Raw genomic sequence first — 12,379 nt, 5'->3', positions numbered from 1 at the left:
GTATACCCCCTAGGACTGCCCTATAGCTGTAGTCAATTATTTTCTGGCTAGTGTCCTACTCCTGTAAGGGGCAGCATAACCCAAGGGTCAAAGAAGATATGGAGCTGTGTCTTTCAATGAACATCAGAGAAAAGGATTCTACGGTAAGACAAAAATCCAGTTTTTTCTCAAAGCTCTATGAATGAATGCACCACGGCAGCTGGTTTGTAGTTCATTGATCTTCCTCGACTTTAGTAACTATCTGCCTGTACAGGAGGTTCAGTCAAAGCTGCCTGACAGTCTGTAGGAGCCTGACATTGTACCTGCGATCTGCTGGTTGCAGGTGTAATGCTTTACAGGCTCCTAAGAAAAAAATAATAAATGCAAAAAAGTGCATTTATTTGACCAAGTGACCAAGAGTTTAGGAAGCAGTCTTTGCAGTTCCCAGTTCTGTTCATTCTGTGAGAACAAACCTCTCAGAGGCCAGATTGCAGGTTTTCACCTCAGGTACTAGAGAGAAGATTAGGTCTGGTTCCGGATTTTGTGGTCTCCATGATCAGGCAATTATGGCATTCAAAATAAAAATTGTTAGAGTAACAGTATGTACTTCTGCCTGGAGCACAGGATCTTTTTCTTTTGCCAATGTGACAGGCAGAAAAAAATCTAAATGTCTACTGAACAGCATGACACTTGGATCTAAGTGTTTCCACAAGGGTCGACCATTTTTTGTGGTCACTGCAAAAATCAGAAGATAAACTATGGGAATAATAAAGGTAACGGCAATTTAAAGCGGACACCATTCATTCCAGGTGCTATAAAATGTCCATATGGCAAGAAAATACATGGCATACATCTTTTTTTTTTTTTTTTTCAGGCAATTAAAGTCGAACGAAAGATGAAGCAAGATGCTCAAGTCATTCTGTATAGAAGTTACCGGCATGGAGACTTGCCAGATATTCAGATTGCATACAGCTCACTCATTGCCCCTCTGCAAGCATTAGCACATGTGAGTTGATTTTGTTCATTTTTTAATGCAATGAAATAAGCGCCACTGAGAACCTATAAGGAAATTATGTACTACAGATTGTTTCAGTAATTGCCTGAGGAAAAAGCTAATTTAAAAACACAATGGGTTTATTTTCTTTATCGTACATTACAGGACACAGAGCCAGTTATATTCATAACTATTTGGGTTATGCACCACCTATAGGTGAATGGACACTGGTAGATCAATTAGATCAATGAAACATAAAGTCCTCCCCTATATAACCCCTCCTACACAAGAAGTACCCCTGTTTTTTTTTGCCAGTGTCTGAAAGGTGATGGTCACTGATGTGCTACATATGCTCTTTGAGTATATTTGGAGGTCTGGAACCATTCAACTGGGAATCATGGACGTTAATTGGATCCATTCAAGAAAAGCTGTCAGCTAGAATGGATGGTACCCGGGCCTCGCTGGAATAGGAGAAAAATCCTTGAGGTTTGCCTGTAATGCAGCCTTACGGCGCTGGGCCCTGCATAATGGAACCCTGTGCAGTGTTTGTTCTGACCAAGTTGCTTTCCGGCAGGGTGCTATACAGGTCCAGGGGAGTGGACCCAGAGAATTAAAAGGGTACCCACTACCCAGTCCTTGAAAGTCCTTATGTGACACAACCCGCTGTGATGGGTAAAGATTGGACTCCTGTTATGATTCAGATTCCTGCATCAGGAATGGTAAGTCTGCATTTGCAGTATCTCCTCTTGTTTTGTTTTTTTTTGAAAGAGGAGAGAGATCTGACCGGTCTTTCTCTGGGTTGCCACTGTGGGGGAGTGTGCTGTCAGTATAAGCAGGAAGTAGAAGGGAGGCCATTTTTTGTGGACCATGTGGGTTGAAGGATCAACAAGGCCTCTGAGGAGTTTCTTCTAGGGAGATCTTTGTGACCAGACAAGTCATGATTTATATACTGCATAAAGGTATACTTACTGACTTATGGTAATCTGGGGGGCTTATTCAGATTTCTGTCAATACACCCCTATACAGTTATTTGTGCAATTTATAAGGAGTTGTGTCTCCAGAAAAGTGTGTATTTGGTCTGCAGGAGCTTATTTTTAGGCTTTTCTGAAGGCTCTGAGGCTGCACTGGATGCATATGTGCTTTGTTAATCCTGCAAAACTAGAAGGGGCCAAGTGCAGTTGGGCAGGTGCAGCATAGTATACATGCTTGCAAACACGCATGTTTGCATAGACACATGTTTGCGTAAGTGCATGTTTGCATACTTGCATAAACACGTTTATATCAAACACGTTTGTATACTTGCATAAATGCATGCTTGCATAAATGCATGCTTGCATAAATGCATATTGCATAAATTCCTAGTTCTCTATCGTTCATTGACAGACGCAGCTCCATCTTTAGACCAATGGGTTATGGTCCTCCTATCAGGAATTGGCACTCGACAGGAAAAAACGTTACCATGCCTATGGGGCTGTCCATGCAGGCATAACCCCACACACTCTACTTCAGCCTGCAGTTTTGTTTCTGCCTAGTTTAGGAATAGTGTGGTGTAAAGGAAAGTGCACTGATTCAAATTGGGTGTGCTGCTACCTTAGAGTGAATAAAATGAAATGTGCATGAAGAAATCAGGTGCGCTAGCCCAAATAATGTAGTACAACATACAAAGTGATGTGTAAATATCCAGAAAATAAGATTTACATACAATTAGGTGAAATAACAAATGAAAATCCAAAAACTCAAACTAGTGAACCACCAGTGAACAACAATAATGAACGTCCATAACACTAATGAAACAGTCCAAAAAGTGAAGATTCAAATGCCGTGCTGCAAACACAAAAATCTGGAAGGTGCAAAACTTGTGTTAGGAAAGTTCAGCGTCCCGCCACCAGCTTAGCCTCTTACCAGAGAATGGAAATGAAGGGCATATATAGATATCACTGCTCCAGGGGTCATACAGCTTGTGAAGGGATTCCCAGACACTCAGGTGACACTCTAGCACACTTGTGGTCCCTGGACTCTTACCGGACAAAGCCAAAAAGAGAGCCTGGAATGGTGGTATGAGATGATCCTGCCAGGAATCGCTGGGCTCCGGATGGCTGCTATGACCTCCTGTGTCTAGTAAACCTGGCGGTTTTTGGGTTGGTACTTTTGTAAGTTTAGGAGTTTGAGTTTCACCAAGTCCTTCCTTCCACTGTATTGGACTGTGGTAACCACGGATGCCAGCCTGCCAGGCTGAGGAGGAGTGCTGGGGAAGTTCTGCCCCAAGGGGTCCAGGACAGCAGAAGAGTCCCAAACTTCCGATAAGATATTTTGGAGCTCAGAACGATAAAGCTTTGCCTGAGCCACTGGACAAATCGTCTGCAAGATTGTCCGGTCCAGATTCAATCGGACAATGCTACGGCCGTGGCTTACATCAATTATCATGGGGGCACCAAGAGTGTCTTGGTGGCCCCGGAGGTGGCCGAGATCCTGGATTGGGCAGAGAAGTTTGTTCCAGCTTTCTCTGCTGTGCACATCCCAGGTGTGGATAACTGGCAGGTGTTGGATCAGGGGGAGTGCCTGGCCAACAAGATGGGAGAGCTGGAGCTGCTGATGTTTGAGGAGGACTTAGATTTTGTGGGGATAACTGAGACTTGGTTTGACAGCTCTCATGACTGGATGGCGACCATTCAGGGGTATTCCCTTTATCGCAGAGATAGAGAGGGTAAAAAAGGGGGAGGGGTATGTTTGTATATTAAGAACAGTATACAGGTAAATATGAGGGATGATATTAATAATGGAGCTATGGACGAGGCAGAATCCCTATGGGTAGAGCTTCAAAGGAAAGGCACGGTGGGGAAGGTAATATTGGGCGTATGCTATAGGCTCCCAAACCAGAGGGAGGAGGGTGAGGTGGACCTCATGTTACAGATAGGATTGGCAGCAAGGATGGGAAATGTCATTATAATGGGGGACTTTAATTATCCTGATATAGACTGGGCAGAAGGAACCGCGCATTCAGCCAAGGCTCGGCAGTTCCTAAATGTTTTGCAGGACAATTTCATGGGTCAGATGGTGAATGCACCGACAAGAAACAATGCGGTACTTGACCTACTGATTACCAACAATACAGACCTGCTCACGGATATAGAAATACGGGACAACTTAGGGAACAGTGACCATAGGTCAATTGGTTTCAGTATTAATTACAGTAATAGGAAACACAAGGGTAATATAAGGACACTGAATTTCAAAAGAGCCAATTTCCCAAAACTGCGCTCGCTGCTAGAAAATATCAATTGGGATAGAACCCTGGGAACAAAGAACACGGAGGAAAAATGGGAGTGCTTCAAGAGCATACTTAACAAGGGGGTGGGCCAGTGCATTCCACAGGGAAATAAATTTAAAAGAGCAAAACTAAACCCTGGGTGGCTAAACTCCAACATAAAAATGTATATTAGAGCTAAAGAAAAGGCCTTCAAAAAATACAAGACTGAGGGGTCATTGGCAGCATTTAAGCACTACAAAGAGTGTAATAAGAAATGTAAAGACGAAATCAGGGCGGCTAAAATAGAACACGAGAGACATAGCGGAGGAGAGTAAAAAGAACCCCAAGAAGTTCTTTAAGTATATAAACAGTAAGAAAGCGAGGCCAGAACACATTGGCCCCATAAAAGATGATAAAGGAAAAATGGCCACTGAGGACAGAGAAAAGGCGGAAGTGTTAAATAATTTCTTTTCTTCAGTCTTCACAAAGGAATCGGGGGGGCTACACGAACCCCGCTTGTAAGGCCGAACTAAATAATACACCTCAGGAAGTGCCGCCATGGCTAACAGAGGATAGACTTAGAACTAAACTAGAGAAACTTAACATAAATAAATCCCCGGGACCGGATGGCTTGCACCCAAGGGTTCTTAATGAGCTCAGCCAGGTGATTGCCAGACCATTATTCTTGATCTTTAAGGATAGTTTACAGACAGGTATGGTGCCAGCTGATTGGAAAAAAGCCAACGTGGTACCAATATTTAAAAAGGGGCCGAGAAATATCCCGGGTAACTATAGGCCGGTCAGCCTAACATCAGTAGTCTGCAAAATTTTGGAGGGGATGATAAGGGACCACATACAAGACTTTAGTAATGAAAACGGTATTATAAGTAGTAATCAGCATGGATTCATGAAAAATCGTTCATGCCAAACCAATCTATTAACCTTCTACGATGAAGTGAGCTGCCACTTAGATAAAGGTAAGCCTGTGGATGTGGTGTATCTGGACTTTGCAAAGGCCTTTGACACCGTTCCCCACAAACGCTTACTGTACAAACTAAGGAAGATAGGTATGGACCATAAGGTGAGTACCTGGATAGAGAACTGGCTCCAGGGGAGAGTCCAGAGGGTGGTGATTAATGGGGAGTACTCTGATTGGGCGGGTGTGGAAAGTGGGGTCCCCCAGGGTTCTGTCCTGGGACCAATCCTGTTTAATTTATTCATAAATGATCTAGAGGAGGGGATATCTAGTACAATCTCAGTATTTGCAGATGATACTAAATTAGGCATGCCAATATCTTCTATGCAGGATGTGGAAATCTTGCAAGCAGACCTGAACAAAATAACGGGGTGGGCAACTACATGGCAGATGAGATTTAATGTAGAAAAATGTAAAGTAATGCACTTGGGGGCCAGAAACCAGAAAGCAAGCTACTCACTAGGGGGGGAACCTCTGGGTGAGTCTAGGATGGAAAGGGACCTGGGGGTACTGGTAGACAACAGGCTTGGAAGTGGCATGCAATGCCAAGCCGCTGCAAGCAAAGCCAACAGAATACTGGGTTGTATAAAAAAGGGGATTCACTCCAGAAATAAAGAGATTATTCTTCCACTCTACAAGACTCTGGTCCGGCCACATCTGGAGTATGCTGTCCAGTTCTGGGCACCGGTCCTCAGGAAGGATGTGCTGGAACTGGAGAAAGTCCAGAGAAGGGCAACAAAAATAATTAGGGGAATGGAGGACATCAGCTATGAGGAAAGACTACAAGCACTGAACCTATTCTCTCTGGAGAAGAGACGATTGAGGGGGGATATGATATCAATGTACAAATACTGTACTGGCGACCCTAGCATAAGGAACAAACTATTCAGAGAAAGGAGATGCAATAAGACACGTGGCCACTCACTAAAACTTGAGGAAAGGCGGTTTAACCTTAAAGTGCGTAAGGGGTTCTTCACTGTAAGAGCGGTAAGGATGTGGAATTCTCTTCCGCAAGCAGTCGTATCAGCGGGGAGCATTGATAGTTTCAAAAAACTATTGGATGGACACCTTAAAGACCACAACATACAGGGGTATACAATGTACAGTTAAAAGCAAACACACACACACACATCATAGGTTGAACTGAATGGACTTGTGTCTTTTTTCAGCCTCACTAACTATGTAACTATGTAATCTCCCGTGTGTCCGGTGGGGGACACCCTACGTTGACCTTTTTGCTTCTCGACTTAACAAGGAGGTTTAGAGTTTCTTAGCCAGGTCTCAGAATCCTCTGGTCGACGCCACAGACTCATTGGTGGCTACTTGGAGTCAGTATCGGCTGATTTATGCATTCCCTCCACTTCTGCCGAGGCTTCTTCGCTTGATGCAAGTGGAAGGAGTTCCGGTGACTCTGGTGGCCCCAGACTGGCCTCGTCTGTCTTGGTACGCAGACCTGATAAGGTTGGTCGCTAATGCTCCTTGGAGACTTCCTCTCAGGGAAGACCGGCTCCTAAAAAATCACTTCCGTTTTGTGTGGCTCGGGGCCCTGGAGCGCACGGACCCGAACATACACCGCGATACTGAATAGCGGTTGCTAAATTAAGTGGATATTGTTTTTTGATAACATAAATATCTAAATTACTATACTATGGACTGTCTACCATATTTTTTCATGACGTGAGACGTGAAAGAGAGGGACGGAGGAGCCTAAGGAACACCTTACTGCACAAAAGGCCTAAAACCCACTATAGGGGTACGGATATGCGGTGAGTGCATTACCATAGGGGGGAAAGCACTGCACAGCCTTCTATGCACTAAAGAACACGGAGAAGCACGTATTATAGCCATTGGTTTTATTATCTGCAATTATACAAGATCACTGGCACGGATTCCATTGGAATAAGAACTTTGCATTGTGGACTGTGGACTTTTTTAAAAACAGATTTTGGCACTGTCACCAGTTTACAAATGGACTCTGTTGATTATTTATGTAATATATACACACTTTGCACCTTATATATAGACCATACACTGGCATTTTATATGTTTTGTTGCACGTAGCAAGTGTTACTGCATGACATATAAGCTTTACTTTTTAGGGAATCAATCTGGTTTACCAATGTATTAATTGATACTATACAGTCGGCACTTTATCTGATTCAATAATTTTTTTTGCACACTCTGCACTTTATAAGGTTGCATATTTATTTACTTGGTTGGCATTTACACAGTGCATCAGAAAAATATAACCCTCCCTCTAGTGTTATAACAAGGTACTAGCAAAGCACTGGTTTCAGCACTTCTATACTATTTGCAGCACTTCTATACTATTTGCAGCACTTTCAGGTAGAAGGTCCATACATTCAGAACACTGGTCACTTTATATTCTTTTTTTTTTTTTTTTTTTTTATGTATATGATTTATATCTTTATTGAAATGCACGATAATTATTGAAATGTAACATATTTTACACATCGCAACATATCACCATTATATTATTTAAGTAGTGCCTACCCATTACCCTAATACTTATACATCTAGATTTCCCTCTTGGGAAATATAGGGGGGCGGCAACTCCAATTTTATTTCTCAAATTATTTCTTTCTTTAATTCCACTAATATTTTCCATTGCGCGGGATAATTTTTCAAATCTTTCTATACATATGTACTTGTTTGCCTTGAACTGCATACATTTGTGATTATGTGCCTTGAGCTGCATAGATGTGTGCTTTTTTGCCTTGAAATGCATACCTATGTGCCTATTTGCATTGAACTACATGCATATGTGCATATTTGCGTTGAACTGCATACATATGTGCATATTTGCGTTGAACTGCATACATATGTGCATATTTGCATTGAACTGCATACATATGTGCATATTTGCATTGAACTACGTGCATATGTGCTTATTTGCCTTGAACTGCATACATATGTGCTCATTTGCCTGAAACTGCATACATAAATGCATGAAAAGCGTACAATACTTATATACTTGCATGTTTGCATACCTGGGTACCTGTGTACTTGCGTACCTACGTGGTTGCATAGTGGTAGACCAACATTGTTTATGGCCTGTATCCTTTGGGGACTGTGTATTAGGTTTTGGCTAATATAGTTGCTACATTGTTTACCTATTCTACCAGTTAAATAACCCCAGAAGGGAGAGGCAGCCGGGGGAGGCAGGTGCACTGCTCTCAGATTGATTGATCTGGTTGTGTCCACATCTCCCGATGGACCAGTGGTGTCAGGTGCATCTGAGCCACTGTAGTGTTTGGGGTTGAAGTGTTTTCTGACACATTCGTTTTTTGCCAGATGGACTGCGGCCGCATCACCCTGAACATGCCTGATTGTCATTGATCGCAGCCTAAGCAGGATCAAGCCTGGTTAGTACTTGGATGGGAGACTGCATGGGAATACCAGGTGCTGTAAGCTTTTCCCCTCTTGAGTTATGGAGGCATCTGAGGCTGCTGTGTTTTTAGAGTATCTCGGGCCAGAGGATCTTAGGGCAGTCTCTGAGGTGGTTCGCTCCGTCTTTAGCTGGCAGAAACCTGGTAGGTTAAGTATGCCTCTTGGAACCTTCTGGGTCTGCCACAGTCGTCAGTCTTTTGCCTCACATTGACTCTTGGAGCAGAAGTTTTTGGCTTATTATTGTAAAACACTTGACTGGTAGCGGTCCCAGAACCAAATAGGGACATGAGGTCTATCTTAGATCTCAAGCCGCTGGACATCCTTCTGTTTCAGCTAGGCTCGGTCCTTTCAGTGATTACCTCTCTGCAAGAGATAGATTTCTGGGTCCATAGTCATCAATAACACATATCTTCATGTGCTGCATTTTTCCAGACCCATCAAAGCTTTCTGCAATTGCAGTATAAAGTCATCTTTTTTTCATTTTGTGACTCTGGCCTTCAGTCTTGCCACAGCTCCCGAGGGTTCACAAAGCTCCTAGCCCCGTGCTGGACCTGCTGAAGACACAGAGGGATGTCAATCTCACTAAGCAGTCGGTTTCCAGGGTTTCCTTCGACATATTTCTGCAGGAGGAAACCGTATCTAGGTCAAAGCATGTTCCCTACGTACAGTCCTACTCCAAGTCTTTTGTAGAGGATCATTCTCTCTGTCTGGAATATGAAGATCTAAGCATTGGATTGTCAGAGGGCTCTGTTCCCGGGGTATTACAGAGCTCAGTTTTGTGGTTGATGGTTCGGAATCTGGAGAGGGGGTAATAAGAATATCCAACTGTCTTGGACTGAGAGTAATCAGAAGATAGTATTCTTGGACTTGGAAATATTTAAGTGCCAGGGAACACTATATACTATGAATCATTTTAAACCCACGGGCAGAAATTCTTATCTTCCAGTTGACAGCTGTCACCAGAGAGTTTGGCTTTGTAATATCCCCAAAGGTCAATTTGTTAGATTAAGAAGGAACTGTTCCAATGAAACCGACTATTTGGCCCAATCTGAATTTCTGGGCAAATGGTTCTTGGAGAAAGGATATACTACAGACCCTATTGACTTGGCCAGAAGACAAGTACAACAAATGGATAGGGGAACCCTGTTAACACCAGGAAATAATAAAAGAAGAGACAATAATGATTTTGAGTTCAAGCTCATAATGGACTATAATGTGCAATACAGGCAGGTTGAGAAGATTGTGAATAAACATTGGAATATTCTTAAGAAAGATAAAGTGCTTGGATCATTCCTACCAGATAGGTCGAAATTCATTTATAAGAAAGCCCCAACATTAAAAGAGAGACTGGTACCAGGGGCAATAGATCCTCCCATACATAGAAAGGAGGGCCTTTTTTCATTTATCGCTGGGTTTTATGCATGCGGTAAATCTTCAGCAAGCAAGGCATTCAGCCACAAACCAGAAAAAGAAAAAAGAGAGTTTGTATCTAAAAGTACAGGTAGAAAATACCCCATTGAAGATCTGATAACATGTGCTACTACAGGTGTGATATATATGCTTTAGTGCGGCTGTGGGCTTCAATACATAGGACGCACATCTAGAAGCCTAAGGCTCCATGTACACGGGACGCTGGAAATGGCCGTTTAGGAGCAGTTGGGTATTTTTTTTAGAAGCCCCTGAACGCAGCTTCATGTTATCTTATCTGTCCATGTACACATGTTCGTTTACAGTCATTTGCAGGCAGTTGCGTTCAGGGACTTTTTTTAGAACGCAATTATTTGCGTTCGAACGTGTGTTTCCCGGCGTTTCAAATGCAGAAACGCGGCCGAACGTGACTGAACGTGATGAACCTACGTTCAGCCACGTTATACGTTTTTTTTCTTCCATTCAAAATCAATGGTTCCCTATGGGAGCCTATTGATTTGAATGGAAGTCGCACCGCAAGTTGGATCCCACTTGCGGCGCGACCTGCACTGTGAGAATCTTGAGGGGGAACTCCACGCCAAAAATGGGAAAAAAACTGCGTGGGGGTCCCCCCCAGGTTCCAAACCAGGCCCTTCGGGTCCGGTATGGAATTTGAGTGTAGCCCCATGCCGAAAAAACGGCGCGGGGTCCCCCCCAAAATCCATACCAGACCCTTATCCGAGCATGCAGGCCAGGAAAGGGGAGGGGACGAGCAAGCGGCCCCACCCCCCCTGGACCACACCAGGCCACATGCCCTCAACATGGGGGGTGTTGGTGCTTTGGGGCAGGGGGAGCTCTGCACCCCCCACCTCAAAGCACCTTGCCCCCATGTTGATGACAAGGGCAATGGGTATGGGGTACAGTGTACCCCATACCCATTCACATAGGGAGGGGGTCCGGGATCTGGGGGGCCCCCTTGTTAAAGGGGGCTTCCAGATTCCGATGAGCCCCCTGCCCGCAGACCCCCACAACCACCGGCCTGGGTTGTGGGGATGAGGCCCTTGTCCTCATCAACATGGGGGCAAGGTGCTTTGAGGTGGGGGGTGCAGAGCTCCCCCTGCCCCAAAGCACCAACACCCCCCCATGTTGAGGGCATGTGGCCTGGTGTGGTCCAGGGGGGTGGGGCCGCTCGCTCGTCCCCTCCCCTTTCCTGGCCTGCTGGGCTGCATGCTCAGATAAGGGTCTGGTATGGATTTTTGGGGGGACCCCACGCCCTTTTTTCGGCGTGGGGCTACCCTCAAATTCCATACCGGACCTGAAGGGCCTGGTTTGGAACCTGGGGGGAACCCCCACACAGTTTTTTTCACATTTTTGGCGTGGAGTTCCCCCTCAAGATTCTCACAGTGCAGGTCGCGCCGCAAGTCCGACTTGCGGTGCGACTTCCACTCAAATCAATAGACTCCCATAGGGAACCATTGATTTTGAATGGAGGCAGAAAAACGCTGCTAAAAGCATCGTGGCCAAACATGCAATAACGCAAATGGAAAAAGCTACTGAAAGCACGTTTAACAGCTGCTTTTTCCCGGCGTCAGAAATAGCTTTGCAGGATGTTTTTTCTAACGTCCCGTGTACATGGAGCCTAAGTGTGAGAGTCGGTGAACATGTCAAAAACATTGAAAAAGGCACGCTGACACATAATGTCTTCAAGCGCTTTTGAATGGTTCATGATCCCAGTTCCCTCAAATTTTGGGGGATTGAACGAGTAATCAAACATTGGCGTGGTGGAAATTTGACAATAATTGACAACTAAGCAGAAGAGTCGTACTGGATTTTTGAAACAAAGGTGTTGGCGCCTAGAGGGTTAAGCATCGAGTTCGACCCCAACTGCTTTATCAGTGATAAATAGGCTCCTTGCAATATTTTAACCCTGTATGGTTTATGTATTTATTTTAAATTCTATTCAAAACCATTTTCTGGTATATATTGATGTTTCATACTCATTTTGGGTAGATTTTAAATGTATTGATGAGGGTAGTTTATTATTATATGTTTTTATTATGGTCTATTTATTATAAATACTGTAATTTCATGAAATATTATTATTATTTTGGTACATTGTGGTACTTAATACTTATTTAGGTTATTTTATTGATGAGAATATTTCTCTTTGATATTTTATATGTTTATGTATCTATGCCAGTATTTAGTAATAAAGGTTTTTATGATCATATGGTGATGAGGCATTTTAATAGCTGGCTTTAAGTTATTGTTAACCTACCTAGGGACTGACGTGAGTAGGCTTCTGTTATATTATTCATATGATTTTTATCCCTTTAATAATATGTGACAAGCCTGTGAAGATCAT

General features: G+C 43.6%; 1 protein-coding gene across 1 annotated transcript in view; it reads left to right on the top strand.

The window, feature by feature from the left end:
• The window catches only part of PRKDC (protein kinase, DNA-activated, catalytic subunit), a 1,165,045-nt gene that overhangs the window by 736,185 nt on the left and 416,481 nt on the right, over positions 1-12,379 (top strand). The window contains exon 61 of the mRNA XM_082258689.1: positions 854-985. Coding sequence (XP_082114815.1) covers positions 854-985 — 132 coding nt within the window. The remainder of the gene's footprint in view (positions 1-853; positions 986-12,379) is intronic.

Source organism: Pelophylax lessonae (assembly GCF_965119305.1).
Source record: "Pelophylax lessonae genome assembly, chromosome: 5".
NCBI classification, from domain to species: domain Eukaryota; kingdom Metazoa; phylum Chordata; class Amphibia; order Anura; family Ranidae; genus Pelophylax; species Pelophylax lessonae.
The sequence above is the reverse complement of the archived record's forward strand: the minus strand, read 5'-3'. Positions and strand labels throughout refer to the sequence as shown.